Below are 21,110 nucleotides of genomic sequence, written 5' to 3'. Positions count from 1 at the left end.
TTTCCCATCATATTGTAGTTTAAAAGACCCGCTACATCTCAATCCCCCAAACTCTCTGAAAACGCCTTATATATGGTTTATTATTTAGTCGGAAAACAGAATGTAGAAACGCAAAATTATTTCAAAGTTATTTTTTTGTTGTCTTGAAAAGCAGGGAATCATTGAAAACTTAAGGATTTGATTTTTCTTTTTAACTTTTTGTTGTGCGGTGGCGCAGTTTTGATGGGTTCAGCTAAATGTTCTAACAGAAATTTAGTTCTATTTTTATTCAAAAATAATGTTTAAAAAAATATCAATTTTTGTAAATTTAAGGTTTAGAGCGTAAATAATGTACATAATTAAATTATTTTTTCTACTTCCACCTATAAAGCGCCAGTCCATTAATATTCAATATTGTAGGTAACTACCTCGAAACCAAAGATCAAGAGATAAATGACTAATTTCTTGGACATTTGAATATGAATTACTATGCAAAAATCCTGATGTAGGCACTGTAGGTACCCTACTTGTGTAAGCTAAATATGTATAATAGGTATGTATGTATAAACACACTATTACGTTGCGAGAATTGAAGTACACTAAGCAGGAAATTTTTTATCTTTTGTTTGGCACCTAACAATCAGGAGGCCTATAGCTTGTGGGCAGAATTTGTAAATCTCCGGTTTTGGATCAACCAAGCCGTTACGAAAATAAGATAATCATAATTTCTTAAAGATAAATTTACAATAACAAAGTAATTTATATTTAAATCATGAGAAAAACCTGAAGGTTTCACAAAATAATTTTATTCAGTGTAGCCATTGTTTTTGTTTTTGGTAAATTACAAATCTAACGCCAAAATTCTATCGCAACGCATAGATAACAGTAATGTTGTTCGTTTTACTAAAATATGATAAAATAATTCTATTTTCGGTTATAAATAGTGGAATTTTCTGGCAATTTTTAAAGTTTAACACTACTTACAACATGAAGGTAAGCTATAATTAATATTATTTGGGAATCTTGAAATGTGAAACACTAATGCTAAATCAGTTTGCAGCCCTTGTAATATTTGGGTCTCTGGCCATAAGCTATGCCAGTCCCATAGATGTTTTCACAATTGCTGTCAATTCCCCAGAAGTTGAAGACTCGGCCGAAGAAAGGATATTTTTGTTACCCATTCTCTTCCCACCAACTTACCGTCCCCTGCGCCCTGGAACAGAATGGACCGGACCCATTGGATTTCTCAACGAAAACAGAGGACCATTTATTTATATAAACAGTAACCGTATTCTGGGCACAGTTCTCATCTTGGATCGCTTTAAGTTTCTGCACATCATTCGTGTGAACCCATACAGACCACCAGTGCTTCCATCCAGACCTCCAGTCGTGCAACCCCCCGAGGAACCCGTGGAGACTCCCAACGAAAATGATGGGAACAATGTAGAAGATACTGGTAATGAAAGTAATATTGAAACGCCTAATGAAAACAATGATGCAACCAATGAAGAAACAAATGAAGGAGGCAATGATAACAACGATACCGCCAATGGAGACAATGAAGGTGATATTAACGCAACCAATGAAGAAACTAATGAAGGTGGCAATGATAACAACGACACCACCAATGATGACACCGAAAATAACAATAACGGAAACAATGAAGGTGATACCAACGCAACCAATGAAGAAACCAATGAAGGTGGCAATGATAACAACGACACCACCAATGATGACACCGAAAATAATAATAACGGAAACAATGAGGATGGTATTAACGCAACCAATGAAGAAACCAATGATGGAAATAATGCTGACACAAATGATGACAACAATAACAATAATGATGAAAATAATGATAACAATGATACCAATAATGAAAATAATGAGAACAATGACGTCACCAATGATGACAATGTTGTTGACAACAACGAACCAACCAATGAAGAAACTAATGATGTCAATGAGAATAACGAAACCTCATAAATTTCCCTTTACAGTAATGTATTTTTAAAAATATTCATTACATTACCAGTATAATTACTTGCGTACTTAATAATTGTATTGATCATTATCCGGTTTTGAATATGTTTCGGTTGTGTTTACGTTAAGCAAAAATAGATGGCACTGAAATACTTCCAACCCTTAAAACTTATTTGGGGTGTATATATGTTAACAGAAGGCTACCCTAATCATACTTACCTGGCGTAGGGGTTACCGTGATCAACAAGGCGGTTCCCCCAGGGTGAGGCCCTCCCATTGCACTACGGCTGGGCTGACCCCTGCGATTATCCCTAATGTGGATAACTCGGGCGCGCAATTTTTGGTAGTCGGGACTGCGTACGCGCTGTCCCGGTCTTATAAAATCGAAACATAATTAACTATCACACTCATCTCTTTGCATTTTTATGTATTTAAATTTGTGCATGGTTTTTCTGTACCTTTAATATGTTATTACAGGACCTGTGAACTTGCTTGGTTGTTAAATTCTCATATTAAATCAATGTTAATTTTAATCAAGTCGGAAATAAATAATTCTACATCGTCTTTTTAATCATAAAAAATGAGTGTACGACTATCGCAGTAGAATCTTGCAATCTCATACAACAGTCCCAAAGTTGCCAACAAGTATCCAGAAACTAACAAGACAAATGCGCTCTGAAGATCTGATACAGTATTTGGTTCAAACAAATATTTTTTAAATGTCCATCGATTCGCAGCAAACGTTTGAGAAGTATACAAGTATTGATCACTATAATTTGATAAAACATACTTAACTAAACCACATTCAAACAAGTTATTTAAGCCTTTCTGAATTGGCTCAAAATAAACCGAACGCCTTGGTAACACAAACACCATATTTGTTGTCTGATAAAACTCTTTCAACAGTTTAAAATCTATGAAGTCATCAACATTTAACTTAAAACCAGCGTAATAGTAACTGTTGTCCAGAACATCTACATTTACACAACGACCATTTAACGGCGTATCATCCAGATGGGAAACAAGATTCTTAGCAACCCGATGTCTATTTTCATCTTCAGATTGCTTCAAAAAATTTATTGTGAAGTCACCGTAAATATGACATCTTATTGTGTTCTCAGCCATATCTTTGAAATTCCTGATAGGTTTGGTTGTTCTAGGTACATTCTCCAATGACGTCAAACCTGCATTATATGAAGTATTTAAGAGTAAACAGGTGATTGACCACATCAATAAAATACTTCGAAGCAGATATCTGTTTTCACGATGTGTTGTTGAATTAAGCACCAAAAAGCTTAAGGAGACCATAAAATAATTTTTCAACATTCGTCCTTCATGATACTTGGATACTGTATGCAATAAAAGACCCATCAGAATAAATATTGCAATGATTAGTATCCATGTGTTGTTTGACAAAGGTTGAAAAAAGTATGTAACACGAGGTAGCAGATGCGCATCCGGAACAAGAAATGTTGAACTTAATTCCATATACGGAACAAAGTTTAATTCATAGTTCATCACTTCTGACTGCCAATGGGCGGTTATAGACAAATCGCCAGTGTCGTTTAATAAATCTGCTAGCATTTTATTCCATGCGAACAATCCATACTCAACAAATTCCAAGGGCCAATGTTTCGTAATCAGTTTTAAAATTTCAATCTCTAGACCAGAGTATGTTGAATTTGTTATTACAACAAACGGAAACTGATGAAATAACAATATTTGAACTGGTTTTTTAAATAATAATTTAACTTTTGTTTCTTGAGTATTATTTAAATTTGTTTCGTTAATCGTAATATTTTTGTTGTACCAGAACACTTCGTTAATCATTAGTTTTGCATTTGTATTGTTTGTTATAGTTAATAACTCAAAATTTCTTGAAACACTGATTGATATGAGAATTATATCGACGCTACGAAACAATCCCTCATTCACGGCCTTGTAAAGTTGTGTTTTTATACAGGGTGAATGTATAAACACAATTCTTTGTTGCGGTAGAAACATCTGCAAGTTTATATAACTAATATCACTTTTATCGTTGATTATCACAATGTAGCCTGTTTCTTCACAATTGTATTCATTCGGTACTACATTAGGATTAAAAGTTGAGTTGTGTATAATAAAGATGGGTAATGTTTCGAATACATTTTCAATTAAATTTTTATATGTTTCCTGGTACAAAACCAAGTAAATGCATTGTTGATGTTGGAAAAGCTTTCGTAACAATTCTGGCAGCTTTAACTGCTTTTCAAATGAATTAACAACAATAAATGAAACAAATAAGTTAATTAAAATATTCAATGTATAACTGCAATTCATTATATTGCATTTAAATAACAATTCACAGACTTTACATGCACGTCTAAAAGCAGAAAAAAAAATGAGTCGATGAATTATTCTACCGGCAGTTTTATTTTGGTTCTTCAAATATTTGATATTCGATTGTTCGATAAATTACCATTAAACTAAACACCCTACTACTGTATTTCAACTTTACTGTTTCCTCCTATGTTTCACAATATTCCGCGTTTATGGTGAATTTTAAGGGTAACTTATTATTTTCCATGTTGCGACAGCAAACTAACGTTAAATGTTAAATATTATCATAACGATGTTTGTGTTATAATGTAAACAAAGTGTACAAAAATATCTTTGCCTATATTTGCTAACAAATAATATCAATCAAAATGTTTCAATTCATCACGTAGACGATCAAAAAATGACGGCAGCAAATAAAAGAAGTATGGTTAGGTTTGAAAAAAGAAGCCTAATTAGGCAACCAACGTAACGCATTAAAAACAAACTTAACTATTTCAAGTCATGTCATTAAATTCTTAAACTTCAAACAAAGCATTATAGTGTGTCATATATTTAATAATTTACTAATTATATAACAATTTATATCAGAATCAGTTAAATATGGAGCTCTTTACAAATACCGAATTTTTTGATGCTGAAGGAGAGTCGGTTGAAGAGGAATCACAACTAAGCGTGTTAATCGGGGTCGATGATACTTTTAATATAGACGGATTTCCCGTTCACACTGGACAATTCTTACCTAAATCAGCTCCGAATTTAGATGGATTATCAGAAACTCGCATGCAGAGAGTATTGGAAAATGCGCCCGAGATAGAAACCGAAAATTTATTCGAGAAGAATACGGAATCTTTTCGATGCTTAACACAAATTTTGATATCACGTAGCTCTCTAATGCGACATATTCTATATCATTTTCCCGTTTTAGTGGATCCGGGCATAGATGAAGCATTTACATACATAGGTAATACAGTGCACCAATTTGGAACAAACACAAAAACACAAAATAAATAAAATTTTATAGAACCGGAACAGACGTTTGACGACATTGGTACAGGCAAATATCGTCAATTGTGTAAAGACATGAATATTGCGCCAATTGCAAGAGTTATTAGAAGTTTAAATACAGATACTCTCAATTTAAAGGTAAATAAAGGTATGATTAAAAACAAAACAATTAAAATATAACGTTAATTTATTAGTATTATGGGCTTTCCGATAAACAATTTAAAGCAATCTCAAGTTGTATCATGCTAAACACGCACATCAAAACCCTCATTATCGCAGATAACTGGATATCTCCCGAAGCCGCTTTATGGCTTTGTGAGATGATGCGTGAAAACAATAGCATCAACGTACTTAATCTTCACGAATGTCGCCTTGGAATACAAGGCATGACCAACTGTGCAGAAGGTTTCAGTTTGAACCAATCTGTTCGTGAAATCGACCTCAGTTGTAATGATTTGGGCAATGAAGGTATGGAAATATTAGTTGGTGCCTTGAAGGGCAACTACAACGTGGACAAACTCAATTTGGGACATAATAACTTGGGAGAATCTGGTGCAAAGCCACTGGGAGATTTGTTACGAGAACACACAAACATAGACTTCTTAGATTTATCATGGAATGATCTGTATGAAGGTAAAGCATTAAATTATTTATTGAGTGGCATAGCTGAGGCCGACAGCTTAGAGTATTTAAACCTGCAATGGAATGGTATAAGCACCCCGGAACACATGGCACCTCTAGCGAAATATATAAAGGAAACTAAAAAGCTCCAACATTTAGATTTGAGTTTTAACAGGTATGAATTAAAACAAAAATGCTTTTCTGCCCATTAATGATTCTTTAAAGATTGATGGGAAAGATGATTCATATGTTGACCAATGCTCTAAAAGACAACAAGTCATTGAAGAGTATTAATTTAGGGTTTAACCTTATTACACCGACGGACGCCCTTAAATTGATTTCCATTTTACATCCAGATCATCCTTTAGAGTATATGGATTTACAAAACGTTTACGTCAACAAGAATTTTGTACCTGTATGTAATATAATTTAATAAATTATATAAATTCGTTAAATTAACATTTTTATAGCTATGGAAAAAATTAACCGACATGGGAAAAAGTGTACGTATAGAAGGCATTCTGGAAAACTACACTATTGAAGGTCCAGATAAGAGGAAAGTTGTCTTTGATAGATGTCGTTATCTGGCTCAGAAACCAAAGAAAAAGAAACTTAAAAAAGATTTTGGGTAAATATTGTCCAAGAAAGTTATTATTATGTGTAACATAAGACGAATACTAATTTATGCCTGGGTTTAGTTCTGATTTTATCATGTCCCTCCCGGATGAAATAGTGGACAATGCAACCCTAAAAAAACTGGTGAAGAAGTCAAAGATCAATCTCGACAACGATTTAATCGACTTCCTGGGTGAAACTTTTAGCCGTAAAAAGAAAAAAATCGAACTGAAACTCATGCGGGACGCATATTTAGAATTGTACCCAGATACTCAACCTCTCGCACCCCCCAAAACGCCTAAAAGTGACAAGAAAAACAGAAGACGTACGCGCAAATTCACCCATGCAGTTGAAAGTACTGTTCGACCGTCAACCGAAGAAAAAGCCATTGGAACGGATTCTTTAGTAATGAGCCCTCTGGAAAATGCATCATCCGTTGTCACGTCCAAAATGGTTAGTGGGACAAATGCGCTCATTAGACTGTCACGGATTCAACAAGAAATGCTGGAAGAGCCAACTGAAACTGAAAACGTGGTCACTACAATTGATTTAGACGTTCTCAGCGAGAAGGAAGCGCGTAAATCGATTGTGCTTAAAAGTATCGTATCTCTGAATATGTCTAGGGTAAGTTTGATACCACAACCCAAAAATAAATCGGGGGTCAGGATGATGGTGCCCACAAAAAGTGATGATGAGGCAGAGGACAGGAAAGATCTGATGCCAAGAAAGAAGTCGATTATGTTCAAGGAACCTGATGATGAAGATAACAAAGATGAGTGATAAATCACAAAAGAAGTTAATATCAAAATGTCCAAATATAATAAACTAATAAATTTAATCAAGAGTGAAGATTCTAACTGCAATATCACTTATGATCCAGTCAATGCCATTCAGTAAGTTTTCTCCTGTCACAGCGCTGCATTTTAAAATTTGCCAATGATGAGTTTTGATATCATCGAGTTCCAAGATCTGAAAGTTAAAAAAAAACGTAGTAGATATACAGCAGGTTAAATTAATAAAAAAGTATTGAATATTAAAAAAACTCGTCTGGTGTAATAGCAATGCGATTCTACCAACACCTAAAAAAGGTTTGGTCTTTAAACAAACGATAAATTTCGCTTGCATTCTTAAACTAATGGAAATAGTAATTGCTCTTTATACAGTATATTTGATAATATTGGGCATTGAATGTGCCAGTTTAAATAATGAAACTATTGTATCTTATTCAAGCTTATTAAATGCAGCAAATTTGAAAGTTTGATTCTCACTAAATACATCCTCATATCATGGGCATTATGCATTTAAAATGCCTCCACTATTTTAGGAATCCAAATAAGAAATGTCAAGTTGTCCTTCTGTTGCTGTGAATGCAACTCTTAAATTTCTTATTTATAAATGCATCATAACAATCTATTCAGTGTGATGTATACTTACATCTTTCAGCTCATCAGCTGTACATGCACCAGGTAAATCTTGTTTATTAGCCAAAACTAACAGAGTAGCTCCAGCCAATCTCTAAAAAATAACATTACAATTACAGTATTAAAGAATGTAAGTACTATACCTCTTCTTGCAGTAATATATGTAGTTCTTGCTTACAATCTTCTAATCTTCTTCGATCAGCACTGTCTACAACCCAAATAAGGCCATCAGTACATTCAAAATAATTCCTCCAATAAGATCTCAATGATTTCTGCCCTCCAACATCCCACAAATTTAATTTAAACCTACAAACATTTATATTTGTGATATGTTTACAAAATAATGGTCTTTTTCAAAATGACTCACCCTCTATGTTCTAGTGTTTTTATATTGAAACCTAAAGTTGGGCTGATGGTATTTATATCTTCACCGTTAAATCGTTTCAATATTGTTGTCTTGCCAGCATTGTCAAGGCCTCTAAACAATTAATTAAGGAAATATATGGTAATAAAGTACCAGTTGTTGGTTTTAAGGTTATATTTACGATGTAATTTAATAAAGGATACAGCATTAAAATACGCATCTCTTTCTCTTTTTGCTTCATTTTGCGTAGCACTGATAAGAAACCCATTGTGTTGTCTTTAAATAACTACTAATTATTTAAATAATTTCTTTATTCCGCAAATACTTGTTGAAGATCACTTTTATAAATTACGATGGGTGAAAACAACTAGGTGTAATGTTGGTTGCCTGACTAAAACATGAAAATGCAGATGTTCGTGGCAGATGTAATGTTTTAACAATAATTATTAAACAAATATTAATAAACAACCCTCACACCAATTAATAATTCATAATGCGTTGTTTTAAACAATGTCAAATTGTGCGTCCTTCAGTTAGTTGTTGTTTATGTAAAAAAAATCAAAATAAACAAAAAAACAGAAAATTCCACGAAAATTATGATTATTCCAACATTATCGCGGGTAGAAACCAAAAGTAAACACAAATGTCCCCATTAAATAGCTACCTGCCTCTTGTGCATCCAATATGATATAAAAGTAATAAAAGCTAAGCAGAAAAAACCCATTCCGTGCCTAGATAATATGAATATTAGATAATTTATAATGGCTTTCAGTAAACCAATTTGTCGAGATTACATTTATGCGTTGCAGCTATTTAAGCAGCAAACTCGTACATTTCACACAAGAACCAGTAAAATTCCACAAAGAAAAAACCTCGACAAAATGAAGTTGCTTAATTGTACATTGTTAGTTTTGTTATTAGTTGCTTGTGCATTCGCAAACAACGCGCATCAACGCGCTAAGCGACGAGGTAAATAAAAACAATTACTTTATATAGTCAACTCTGATTTATTTGCGCTGTTATTAGTGCATTTGCCGTTTTTGGGCATTGGTCCGTATTGCAACGGTTGTCCAGCGCACTTTTGTGATGACGATCCTGCGATTATTCATGGATTTTGTTGTGGCTGCGCAGGATACTTTGGTAAACATATTAATCATTTTTATTGTGCTCCATTACAGTTTTTGCAATGAAAACAACATTAAATTTTTCTTTGTCCATTGCTTTTGTTTTTTATAGACAATTTGCCAGTACGATGTCCGACTTTCCTGAATTGCCCGTTGAACGGGCAGCAATTGTGCCAGGATTACGAGTACATGATGCATTGTTGTTGCGAAAAGTAAAAGATACCACAGGAAGATAACACACAACACAGCTCGACGACAATTATTAACAAAAGCATATCGGGTTCTGCATTGTGTGGCAATCCAGGGCAGAATATGTATGAAAACAGTGTGATAAGAACCAGATAAACGCATAATAAATTTATTTATAGTTACAAACATTTATAAGTATATTGTGTCATTAAAACTACATCACTTCGTATAGTTGGTTGCCTGATAGCAACTTTTATAACCCTAAAAACACGATAAATTTATATTCAAGTGCATTGCATTGAATTAAGCATTCTTGAATTGAATGGAATTGAATTGAATAAAATTCAATTCGATGTAAAGTTTTAATTATTTGCAACTTCTTCATTCTCCAACTGAAAGTTATATTTCCACTTCAGGCGGTTCGCACCGGGGTAGCCCTTCCGTCGCCGTTGCCAATTTAATTCGGTTGCCATTCAACGATCCATTTTAGTCGCTTACTCTTTTCTACTCGGTCGGCTTCGACTATATTTGCATCTAATTTTGTTACGTAATGTTATCGATTACATTAGAACGCAGGGTGTGAGCGGCACAACGGTCGCGTATGCCGTGCGTGCATAACAACTATTCAAAAGTGACCTTTGCAGAATACCTGGAAAACATCACAATTCCGGGCAAAACGGAACAATACCGAAGCAATTGCAAAGTACAAACATTGTCAAAAAAATAAATCAATCAACTTCATCACCTGTAAATTGTTTTATAAAATATACTTACTAGGTATATATGTAGAAATAACATAACTGTACAGAAATACAATTGTTTCTTCGAACGGTTGGAAATTCCTCGAATCGAAGCATTGAAAGAACATAAAAGCACATTCATTCAATTTTTAATGAATTTATCAATTGAGGTTATGCCTTCAACGTGTTTCTGGTTTCCATTGTAAATAGAATTTACATACTCAATGCTTTATTACCGATAGATCGAGTGTAAAGTGAACAAATCGTAAATAAACAGCTAATAAAACTAATCAATGGTATAATAGATAATAAAGTTAATTACTTTTAATGTATGTATGTATCGCACACACCTTAAAAAGTATTTGATTAATGCTTCTGGTAATTTACTATAAGTAATTTACTTCATTATAAAAAGATTTTTGAATCGGTTTAGTTTTGATTTGACAATGTATCTGAGTATGACTAACACAACTTCCTTACAGGACGTTCGACGCCACTGTGAATCCACTAATGGAATATTGTATTAGGAAAAGAAAAAAAACTTGTCTATCGATACAAGTAATAAACCACGGGAGTCAATGCCTTGTGACTAGCAGCAACTCATAAACGCCCGCCGACTGCCGATTGACAAATCCATCATTGATGAGTTTTGTCGCACATCGGTAATTGCTATGCCGGGAGCGTACCGTACAAAATAAAACTCAAGTAGACCGATGTATTAGTGTGAAGGTATCTGAAGGTATTGTTGATGCGTCGTATGTGCAACGCATACGTTTAAGCGCCGGAATTGCTGGTGATTGTCACATGCACCTGTGCACGTGCACGTAGGCACACACACACATTTATAAACTCAGACAAGTCATACTGGGCTCAGCTCAATTCTATACCAACTAGGTGTTAGAGGAGGATGTAGGTATGCATGCCAAATACCTCGCCCTTCCGGTCGATTATTATTTTGTTGGTTTCAATCAAATTCAGCAAACATTGTTTCACACCTGTCTGTATATAAAACAGGTTATGTAAACCTGTATAACCTTAAATCAGGCGACAGCAATTGAGAATAACCTTAAACTTGCATTGTGTTGTTATTTTGCTAGATTCACCTCGTAATTCAACTAAAGTCAAAATAATAAATATTATAATTGATTGTATGTGCATACTCGTGCATGAAATGCAGTTATCCACGCGAACATGTTTATTACAAGCCATAATTATGCTTTTACAGTGTTATTATGCATCTATTTTTCATATTTTGCACATAGACCACGATGAAATTTGAATGTGCGAATGTGATTCATCATCGGATGAAATTAATATGTCTATTTATTGATGCGATGATGACTACTATCTTTTGTGTCACTAATTCCGTCGATTTTATAATAACACTGATAATATCATAAAACGCATGCATTGAAAACAGTTTAAAACTGGCAATTGCAAACCAACTGCAAGTAATACATTCTTGTGATGGAAATTTTACACGTTTGAATTATGAAACTGTTTTCAAGTAGTTTTAAGATGTTCCCAGTTGTTTTAACTGTTTGATTGATTTGCTGCGAGTTTGGCCATCAATATCGGCATAAAGGATAAATATAGAAAACAGAGGAGAGTATAAATAACTGATCGGACTCCACTCACTTCCGGAAACTTTTTGTTGTACAAAGTAAACTTTCTTATAGGGACCGCAAAGTTTTATTTTTGATATAAAATATTCATGTTTATGATTCATTATAATCTCAAAAATAAACTATTGCATTAGTGCTATAGAACTGACCTGTTTTTGTAGGTTTCAAGTGTTAAATTTATAATTAACACAAAGTTATGTAACTTTGAACTTTTGTCTGCTATTTAACAGCTGCTCACTTTACATCGGTGACAATTTAATTAACGAACAAAAGTTATTGTCCACTGAAGTGCTAACTATTGTGATTTTCAAGTTAAATAAACTCAAAACAATTAAAAACGTTTAATATATTTGTCGTAAGCTGTCTAAACTCGTATTAAACTAATGGAAAATTAAGTTAAGTTGAATCAAGTTGAAGTTATTTCCAAAACTAGTTTTGATTGTCACGTGTCTAGTCGCCTCGCTTTTGAATTTGCATCATTTGAATACGAATGCCCTTCACAAGTTACTTGAACGGGTAAATCCCACGAGCACTTGTGTGATTTGCAGTTCTCGCAAGTTTTATATATTTCACGAGTGTGTCGTTCCCTGCGTGTTCCCCCTAATAATGTGCGAGCTTCCATGCACGCGCTCGCCGAGCCCGCCTTTCATTCCATTGTCGATTATCACCGCCGAATGACCAGTTGCTACTGCCACGCGCAGTACAACCGTCAAAAACGGCTAAAATCAAGCACGTGCAACGCGCAAAACTAGCGAAAACTTCTCAAAACGTACCGAACCAATAAAAGATATACACAAAGTGAATGTTTAACTGTGACATAATATAAATTGTGGAGTTTAAAAATAGAATGGAATAAAAACATCTATTAAATACCGCGCCGAAGTGCATTTTACATAATTTTAATAAAGATAATAACAATAATGAAGCCGCCATTGTGGAGATAACGATGGCGCGCGTTTAACAATTTTCGAAAATTACGAGCGACAATAGGAGCGCTCACGCGACGACCGCGACCAGATAACAATTTCTACAAAAGTTATTATGCGACGAAGGTGAGTCGGGCAAACATCGCGCACGTCGAAAAAGTTTAAGTAATAGTTATTTAAACGCATTGTGCTCATGCATTAATGACTCCGAACCAGCTAAACACGGATACTCACAGTGAACGAATTTGACGAATTTGTGCTTTTGTCGGCCATGATGGTTTCTACAAACATGTGAATGCAAGCATGATAGGAGGACGAGGACAATGTGCATCGTTAGCGCGCACGTTGCTGGCGCTCATCGGCGTTCTAGTGTTGTTTGGGGGTGGCGAGGGGACGCCGTCCCCCACGGCAGCGTACAAGTTCGAAGAGTACGTAGTGGAGCACGAGGTGTCTGCGCTGCGGGCGAAGAACGCGGCACTAGCAATCGATCTGGATGCAAGTGAGTAGAACTTTACATTTATGACAGTTTGTGGTTATGTCACGGGAAGTACAGGTTTTCATGTTGAGATAGGCAGCCAAATAAACATACATGCTATAGATGAAGTTTTCAACATTTTTTAAAGCATACTAAAAACGTAATCGCTTGTAGGAGTTACAAAGACGTTAACATCAAACAGTTTTCTTTGCGCTTTGCGTATGCGTTGTGTACACATTCTGAATATGCTTGCTGTTTTATTTTTAGTTTGCGATGGTTTCGCGCGGTCGCGGTGATCGATAGCACACGCGCCGCCACCCTGATGCCAAACGGCAGCGCATTAGCAACAATGAGTTTTTGCCATAAATTCAACGAAGTCTAATTGGCGCTAATTAAAAGTAATTAACAAGGCGGCGAAAATTCCCTCTCAAGTCGCTCATCGCTCAAGGCGCGAGAGCGCGCACGCAGCTTGACACTAATAAAATGTGTACCAATAAACAGTGCCTAGCAAACTTCACAATTATAACTCCTCCGCAAAATTACCAGCATAAGAGTTGGACTCATAAAAAACGAAACAAAATTTGCACTTTGTGTTGGAAGTTGAGGTTAGGACTGGAAGTAAAGATTATGGCAGGTAATAAAAATAAAAATAGCACGTGACCTGTAAAAGGGTTAATTTCCGAGCGAATGAATACACGTTCAATGAATCGAAATTTTCAATGCGCCCTGATGAATTTCCTGGAATTATTACTGGGATATCTATGAGTTTCAATGAATCTCAGATTGTAATTAATGTTTGTCAGTTCATTGAGTCACAAATTCTCAACGTTAAAGTAAATTGTACCTCTGCGAAAGACACCATTTCTTTGATAATAATAAAAATAAAATTTTTGATTTATAAATTTTTTCTTTTGCAGTACAACCACCATTCAGCTGCCAAAAGTGCACCACCGAAGAGATTCGTTACTGCGAGAGTGCGAATTTCGTCAGCGACCATTGTTGCTGCGATCGGCGGTTTCACGGTAATGGCTATTTATTTCACCTCGTTTCGCAAAAATAAGCAAAAACAACCAGAAATAAATGACAATCGATTGGTCGCAGTCTGAATCGATTTGCCGCACACGTAAATTCAGCACGGACCATAATACTAACAGTGTCGCTGGTCAGAGCCGTCGTTAGAAATTTTATTGCAAAATATCAAATGATAAAAAATCCTGTGATGATTTATTTGGCAAAACGACTCTGTAGGCTTGAATTACGGTCGATGGTGGTAACCGCGATAAAATTTCATCACCTATTAATTTTCAACATGACTTGGCTTCAATAATATCAATGTTGAACATTATTGACACCTGTTTGCACGATTTTACAATTTTTTACACTTTATTACACATTTTTATCGGCCATAGTTTATTATTTATGAATATTGAATAATATGGGATATGGTTGTTGATATATTGGTGACCTTCGGTTTTAATTAATTATTCTAAAACTATTTTCGTTATAATTTAAATTTACATAAAAAGTATTTTTTCAAATTAAATAAGTACTACACTCATTAACGTAAGTATTTTTATCAAAATATTTTAATCGAATAACTTATAGATAATTAAAGTTGCACTTTGAAAAAATTCATAAAATATAAGTAAAATGCTTCATAACTTTTAATTAAACGCTATTATCAATTAGTTATTTTCATACTTTAATGCAGTATACATTTTTGAAAATAAGCAAACTACAGAGAGAACTACACGAAATAATTAATTAATTTTTGCATAGCGAATAATTCTCATGATTTTACGCGTTTTGTTTATTTATGCAGTTCATAATCAAAGTATAAACCCATCCAACAGACGGATGAGTTGTGTGTTGTTGTGATAATGTTTATTTAATAATTCTTGTATGGTTCTGCGAAAACAGCAGCTGGCTTTCTGGCATTCTGTGTTTTGCGAATCAGTATCAATAACAATAATTAAACACGAAACATGAACCAACGGGCGAGTGATATGCTGTGCGCTTATGTTGAACACACATTGCACACGAATTACTCGGTTGACTAGGCTGTCACTCGTCGACACGATCATGCGCGCACTAACTTTCAAGTTAATCATGTCGAACGAAACAATACATGCTGCAATTTGATTTGATATGAAAAATAAGTTTCATTGTTTAGACATCAAAACCGGCTTTACGAAGGTGTGGCAAGTGTCATACAGTTTATTATGAAGTGTAGTACAGGAGCGGAGTAGCTTTGACCTGTTTAAGGGAGTTTTTGGATGCAATTTGTGTTTCACTGCAATGTTATGTATTATTGAACATGATGTGATAGGGTGGTCGGCACATATTCTAAGCCAAAAATTGGTAGTTAAATTAAAGATATTTTGATAACCCTATGGAACACAATTTTGTATAACTTATATATGGCCGAATAGTCTTACTATTTATTATGGCTTTAATATTTTTAATTTGTTTACCTAAAATGTGACACAATTTTAAATTTTGTGAGTATGTTTTGACTAATCGGTGTCGTCAAATAGACGTTATAGAGGAATTACGTCAAAAGACTTAAAATGGTATCACAATACAATCAAAAATGTTATTATTTCGTCGTTCTCTGATTTGTTTCAAATTTTGCACTGTTTCTTAATGCTTCTTCTTAAAATTAGTTGAATTTGTTTTGTATTTATACAATTTTTTTCTCTATTTTGTATTTGTGACGTGATTAATCATCAATATACAAAATGTTGGTCTAATGTAGATCAAACTTTTCGTGTCTTTTTACCGATTTTGCGCCGACTATAAAAAAGCCGAAAATTTAGCGTTTTCAAATATTCAACGACCAATCAGTATATAACTAGAAAAAATAAAAATGATTAAACAGGGTTTTTATAAAATTAATTAATAAATCTAATTAAGTAAATTAATTAAATTTTGACAATGCCAATGGAATGTGATACCTATACAATTAAAATTGCTTTGCATGACTGACTGTAACACGCGCAATTTGGGTAACTGTTGATGAATTTATAAATGAATGCATTTCAGGTTATGTTGGGTTAGGTCAGTAGCACGCAGCAAAGTGGGCGGAATAATGCGCCGTGAAATATTAACCGCGTGCGCGTGGTAATGCTGTTTTCTTCGTGCATTATTGAATCATCGCCGGCTAATGATTATTTCAAATAGTTCAGGGTTCATGCGCGCGTCAACGCGAGCGGACGTGCAAAATTTGCACAACAAAACCGTTTGCATTTTTCATGCTGCTCCACTGTCATTCCGGCTGTTGAAATAAATAGATGGGGCAAAAACACCACTCTCTTTTTTTTAAATTTAGTGAAATAAAAAACAGAATAGTCGCTGACTGGTCGAGAAAGCCTAATATTTGGCTATTTACTTTATTAACAAAAAGAAATTTTAAGTGTAAATATTGCGATGATTAATAACGTTATAAAAATGTATAAAACAAAGTCAACAAACTGCCAAAAAATACCAATTTTGATAACAACGCAAAATATGAAGTAAGACGAAATCAATGGATAGAAATGCTGATATTGTAAATCAAATCTAAAATTCAATAAAAATCCTTAAATAAAAAAGAAGAATCATGTATCGTCGGCACATCTCTATATTATATATCAAGTCTAATTTAATAAAGAATAAAATAAACTCAACGTTATGTTGTGCCTTCAAGGGGCGGCCAATATTTTCAGTCGACGCCCATGTTTCAACACACATATAATTCATACGTAAGCACAAACACGAACGAAATTCGGGTGAAAAAAGGACAAAGACATGACAATAGTTTGAGAGAGTTACAAGATGGCACATGCTTTAAATTCAAAACAAAATTCTGGTGCGTACGTTGCGTGAGCGGCAAACATTTCGCAATGGAAAACAATTTACCTAAAAGTCTCCGTTCTCCGTGTGTGAATAATTTAAATATTTTCAAACTTTTCACACAATTTTCGTGCTTTACTAAAAGTTTGGCTATTGCGAAATAAAAAAGTTCGGCAGCAAATGTTTGTTTTTAGTTCGTAAGATAAACAAATGAACTATAAACACTATAAATATTGAAATCACGATTGAAATGCTCCATCCATATTGCAATGTTATAAACAAACATGTTACTTACACTTCAATTCACTTATGTCACTTGACAATCGCCTTCACATTTAATTGCAATTTATGACGTGCAGTATTACGATTCTAAACAAAAGTTAAACGCTAAAATTGCAATGATTAAGACCATAATCGTGATCATAACATTCATAAGCACTTGTCATTTGACACGTCTGATGTAAACACACAATTCAACACGCTTCGCTTCACGTAACACGCAAAAAATATCCTATAATGAAAACTTGCAAATGTGTACTGATTTTATTAAAAGTGGATGACTCAGCAGAAACTTTTTTATAGGTTATGTATCTTAGGAATTTAGAAGCACAAATGTTACCATAGTGAAATTATACCGGTTTGTATACTGTAATTTGGCCACTGTTCCAGAAGAACTTCCCTACATTCCGCACACGTGTTACTTGGGCAGAAAACTGTGCCGCCCCATCGCCGGCCATTGTGACGAGTACACCAAGATAAGAAAATGTTGCTGTGATAAACATGCTCTTGCATTATGTAAGCAAACAAAACACTCATCGTTAAAATGGTTTTTCTTTGCGTTGTTTTCACTTTATTTTTATTTGGTTTATTATCCTGTGGGTAGTTTTTCTTCATTAATCTTAATTCGTTTCCACTAGCGTGTGTTTACCTCCTAAAAGCACTTCAATCTTACCGCAATCCACCATCCACAAGGTTTAATTAAAAGTAGTCTGAGTTTGACTTGTTTTCCCCGCAAGGGATTTTCGAATTTAATTCATTTATTTACTTTAATTTAATTAAGTGCTAATGATTTCGTTCTTTTTCGTTCTAGGGAAGGCAAAATCTTCCTCGAATAGTATTATTTTTCCACACCGAAGAAAAACTCTAGTGCTACACGTTCTACACGTAATAATTAGTGTCTTTGCAATCGCTGCCTTCCACCAAGCTGTGTAAATTATATTTAAAAAATATAATTAGTCGCTATTTATATTTTGCAATAAATCTTGCAAAGTATTTGAACTTTAGTTATAATTTTAGTAATATTTTCAAAAAATTTGCTAAAAAGTATATAACATATTGTATTATGCATTGCGTATTTGTATTATAAATGTAAACGCGTATTTTTGTTAAAGCTGGAAAAATATATTGTTACATATTTCAAACTTTCCAGTTCCAAGCGCACTAAATCATTTTTATTGGACGTTTTTGCAGCTTTTTACGGGCGTGGAGTTTCCTGCCACTGCTGTCTCTCGCATTTCCAGCGTTTTGTGCTTGTCCTGCTCGACTACTCCGTGTGTATATTGCAGGAGGTCGCTTCCGCTCCTCCATAACCCGACTCTGTGCCGTGCCATAGTCGTGCCGTAGTTGTGTAGTAGAAAACATGGCACTCATAGGAGTCCGAGGGCGGGTAAGAAGAGAAACGTAAACCGAAAGTAGTGCAAAAAATAAGGAAGCGTTGCAAGAAGTCAGAGGGAGCCAGCTGGTAAAGCTGGAGTATTGGAAACACATTTGAGATCTTTTTCTAGTCCTTACATGGGATGTCGATTCGCCTTCATCGGGAGACGAGAGGAAACTGAGTGGATTTTAATGGCGATATTTTTCGTTATAACTCCTCGAGAGATGTATGAAATCGGATGGAATCGTCTTTTTCATTTCATCATTGTACATTTCCCGTTTCACAATCAATTTTTATCTAAAGCCAAAATATTGCGGTTTATTTTTAGTTCAAAACAAAGTTTGACTTTTCGTTTTTCGCTCAGACTTTCTATGTGAGGTTATGTTCCCCAATTTTGACAGTACCGAATTAAATATTTAACCTACACGCGTTTTGTATGTTACTATATTCTTAATTTAAGCCCGAAGATAAATTCTAATCAAAAATTATGAAACGTGTCAACCCACATCAAAAAATGAATTTTCGAGCTGACCTGACTTGGTAATTATCAACTCAAACACAAAAACACACCAAACTTGTGCTGCGCAGTGTTGTACGTCCCTTCAGGATTGAATAAAATTAAAACCTTTGATCGCACAGTGTAAAACATGTAATTAACATGTGGAAACTAATCACACATGGTACAAATTTAGGAATTCACAGTTAACAGTTTAATTGTTCTGATGTCATCAAATCTAAATTTTTGTTTTTCTATTCTCTTGCTGTTAAAGAGCAATTAAAATTCGGTAATTACGCAATTATTTTGTAAACGCCGAACTCACGCGATCGCAAATATTCAAATGCCTGACCTATTTTTTCTTCTTGACTTAATTTTTAGTTTTTACTTCAATCCACACACCAATTACACATAGCACTCAGGTCAGGTCATGATGAATTTATTCAAGTGATCATTTAACACTCACTAAACTTGAATTAAACGCCTGCGATTAGTGCAAATTGCAAATTAATCCGTAAGTTTAATTAGTTATTAAAATCCCCCTTTCACGCATCAGCTATGATTAAGTTGAGAGAAGCAAAATAATAAATAGGTCGACTTTTTCTTAAAGAAAGTTAATAACATTATTCTAGGTGCTAGCAGTAGCAAATCTCTTGCGAATGTTCCGAATGTATTTAAATATATTGCGGCTTGAGTATTGGCTGACACCGGAGATACTGTACTCTACACCTACTTAAAACAAATCGAAATTTACAGTTAGGATCGAAGTCGGTGCACGAATCTTTAAAGATTCCGTAATTCGGTATCGATTCACCATTCGTTCGACGCGTCGCACTTGGAATACTTACTTGCTCAACACTCCAGAGTTGAGATTACTAAACTCAGGATATATTCGCTTCGTTTAATCACGACGCGTCTTGAAATCCACGGAAATTGACTCCGGTGTTGTGTGTTTCCGGTTTAATTTAAATCTATTACAAAAATGATTAAATTTGCAAGCGCGATTTGTGTGTTGATGATTTATTTCGTGAATGTTCAATCAACTGGTGAGTATTACGCACAGTTTTCGTGCAAATAGCTAAAATAATATTTGTTGTATGTTTAGTTATTTACAACAATGGTATAAACCGGTATCCGGATTCATTCTATCCGTCCGGAATTGGTGGAAACTTGCACGACAATCGCCGCAAGTGTCCTTTGTGCGACTCCTCCGTGTATTCATACTGCAGCGACAAATTATTTCACGATTCTTGCTGCTGCTACAAACCGACTAATCCTTACGGTAAACTACATTCAACTTAAAACCTGCAAAACTAAAACAGAATTTTCAATCTATGTGGGTTAGTTGAAAATGTAAATTGTATACTTGGTTGCATATAGTTTAGTTAACTCACTGTTCTAAATCGAATGTATTTAAAACAAAAGATAACTTTATTATTCACTACTATAACTCGAGTGCTTCCACAAGTTCTAGTTTTCGCATATCGTGAATATAAAATAAATTAGTACTAACTCACTGATGTACTCGCAGAGCTCCCAATACTGCGATACTAGTCAATGGTGATTAATTGATTAAATTTAATTACTCTTCCAGATCGCCTCCCCTACGAATGTCAATACGCTGACTGCAATTTCCTGCACGCCAACTCCTGCAAGGAGCATGAACTCATCACGGCGTGCTGTTGCACCAATTTCTACTTCCACAAGAGGAAATGAGCGGCCGTCGCACCAGAGTGACGC

At 34.6% G+C, this 21,110-nt stretch overlaps 5 protein-coding genes and 1 non-coding gene across 7 annotated transcripts; 5 read left to right on the top strand and 1 right to left on the bottom strand.

Annotated features, from left to right (window-relative positions):
* The first annotated feature begins 837 nt into the window (after positions 1 to 837).
* LOC135799335 (putative uncharacterized protein DDB_G0286901) lies at positions 838 to 2,134 on the top strand. The gene is made up of 2 exons (XM_065312398.1): positions 838 to 972; positions 1,033 to 2,134. Exons 1-2 carry the CDS (start codon positions 868 to 870, stop codon positions 1,963 to 1,965), a joined length of 1,038 nt encoding a protein of 345 aa, XP_065168470.1. The 5' UTR covers positions 838 to 867; the 3' UTR covers positions 1,966 to 2,134.
* Positions 2,135 to 2,173: 39 nt separating this feature from the next.
* On the top strand, positions 2,174 to 2,336 carry LOC135799915 (U1 spliceosomal RNA). The gene has a single exon (XR_010550080.1). It is a non-coding gene; the product is annotated as a U1 spliceosomal RNA (small nuclear RNA).
* Positions 2,337 to 4,788: 2,452 nt separating this feature from the next.
* On the top strand, positions 4,789 to 7,564 carry LOC135799324 (uncharacterized). The gene is made up of 6 exons (XM_065312386.1): positions 4,789 to 5,242; positions 5,303 to 5,424; positions 5,481 to 6,082; positions 6,133 to 6,322; positions 6,378 to 6,535; positions 6,606 to 7,564. The coding sequence occupies exons 1-6, from the start codon at positions 4,882 to 4,884 to the stop codon at positions 7,300 to 7,302; spliced, it is 2,130 nt and encodes a 709-aa protein (XP_065168458.1). The 5' UTR covers positions 4,789 to 4,881; the 3' UTR covers positions 7,303 to 7,564.
* On the bottom strand, positions 7,319 to 8,698 carry Arl2 (ADP ribosylation factor-like 2). The gene is made up of 5 exons (XM_065312393.1): positions 8,511 to 8,698; positions 8,311 to 8,421; positions 8,087 to 8,249; positions 7,957 to 8,037; positions 7,319 to 7,491 (listed from the first exon to the last, which is right to left on the bottom strand). The coding sequence occupies exons 1-5, from the start codon at positions 8,573 to 8,575 to the stop codon at positions 7,357 to 7,359; spliced, it is 555 nt and encodes a 184-aa protein (XP_065168465.1). The 5' UTR covers positions 8,576 to 8,698; the 3' UTR covers positions 7,319 to 7,356.
* Positions 8,699 to 12,619: 3,921 nt separating this feature from the next.
* LOC135799330 (uncharacterized) lies at positions 12,620 to 18,641 on the top strand. 2 transcript variants are annotated; one of them, XM_065312394.1, is made up of 4 exons: positions 12,620 to 13,410; positions 14,304 to 14,408; positions 17,890 to 18,015; positions 18,311 to 18,641. In XM_065312394.1, the coding sequence occupies exons 1-4, from the start codon at positions 13,215 to 13,217 to the stop codon at positions 18,430 to 18,432; spliced, it is 549 nt and encodes a 182-aa protein (XP_065168466.1). In that variant the 5' UTR covers positions 12,620 to 13,214; the 3' UTR covers positions 18,433 to 18,641. The 2 variants fall into 2 exon arrangements, with proteins under 2 accessions (XP_065168466.1, XP_065168467.1); XM_065312395.1 differs by having other exon boundaries at positions 12,621 to 13,410; positions 17,893 to 18,015.
* Positions 18,642 to 18,713: 72 nt separating this feature from the next.
* On the top strand, positions 18,714 to 21,108 carry LOC135799332 (uncharacterized). The gene is made up of 3 exons (XM_065312397.1): positions 18,714 to 20,416; positions 20,476 to 20,652; positions 20,965 to 21,108. The coding sequence occupies exons 1-3, from the start codon at positions 20,353 to 20,355 to the stop codon at positions 21,084 to 21,086; spliced, it is 363 nt and encodes a 120-aa protein (XP_065168469.1). The 5' UTR covers positions 18,714 to 20,352; the 3' UTR covers positions 21,087 to 21,108.
* The last annotated feature ends 2 nt before the right edge of the window (positions 21,109 to 21,110 follow it).

Source organism: Atheta coriaria, unplaced genomic scaffold (genome assembly GCF_025399875.1).
Source record: "Atheta coriaria isolate IRGN ID8LTWV9N9 unplaced genomic scaffold, Caltech_Dcor_3.1 hic_scaffold_9_pilon, whole genome shotgun sequence".
In the NCBI taxonomy this organism is placed as follows: Eukaryota; Metazoa; Arthropoda; class Insecta; order Coleoptera; family Staphylinidae; genus Dalotia; species Dalotia coriaria.
Note: the sequence above shows the minus strand (reverse complement) of the source record. Positions and strands in the feature narration are given on the sequence as shown.

Bases quoted from the DNA above. Each gene is read 5' to 3' on its own strand.
- LOC135799335 (XM_065312398.1), top strand. From the start codon at position 868: ATGTTGTTCGTTTTACTAAAATATGATAAAATAATTCTATTTTCGGTT. The intron at 973-1,032 runs GTAAGCTATAAT...ATGCTAAATCAG, and splicing joins ACACTACTTACAACATGAAG to TTTGCAGCCCTTGTAATATT.
- LOC135799324 (XM_065312386.1), top strand. From the start codon at position 4,882: ATGGAGCTCTTTACAAATACCGAATTTTTTGATGCTGAAGGAGAGTCG. The intron at 5,243-5,302 runs GTAATACAGTGC...AAAATTTTATAG, and splicing joins TGAAGCATTTACATACATAG to AACCGGAACAGACGTTTGAC. The intron at 6,083-6,132 runs GTATGAATTAAA...GATTCTTTAAAG, and splicing joins TTAGATTTGAGTTTTAACAG to ATTGATGGGAAAGATGATTC.
- Arl2 (XM_065312393.1), bottom strand. From the start codon at position 8,575: ATGGGTTTCTTATCAGTGCTACGCAAAATGAAGCAAAAAGAGAAAGAG. The intron at 8,250-8,310 runs GTGAGTCATTTT...AAATGTTTGTAG, and splicing joins AAAACACTAGAACATAGAGG to GTTTAAATTAAATTTGTGGG. The intron at 8,038-8,086 runs GTATAGTACTTA...GTTATTTTTTAG, and splicing joins ATATATTACTGCAAGAAGAG to AGATTGGCTGGAGCTACTCT.
- LOC135799330 (XM_065312394.1), top strand. From the start codon at position 13,215: ATGATAGGAGGACGAGGACAATGTGCATCGTTAGCGCGCACGTTGCTG. The intron at 13,411-14,303 runs GTGAGTAGAACT...TTTCTTTTGCAG, and splicing joins AGCAATCGATCTGGATGCAA to TACAACCACCATTCAGCTGC. The intron at 18,016-18,310 runs GTAAGCAAACAA...TTTTCGTTCTAG, and splicing joins TAAACATGCTCTTGCATTAT to GGAAGGCAAAATCTTCCTCG.
- LOC135799332 (XM_065312397.1), top strand. From the start codon at position 20,353: ATGATTAAATTTGCAAGCGCGATTTGTGTGTTGATGATTTATTTCGTG. The intron at 20,417-20,475 runs GTGAGTATTACG...TTGTATGTTTAG, and splicing joins CGTGAATGTTCAATCAACTG to TTATTTACAACAATGGTATA. The intron at 20,653-20,964 runs GTAAACTACATT...TTACTCTTCCAG, and splicing joins CAAACCGACTAATCCTTACG to ATCGCCTCCCCTACGAATGT.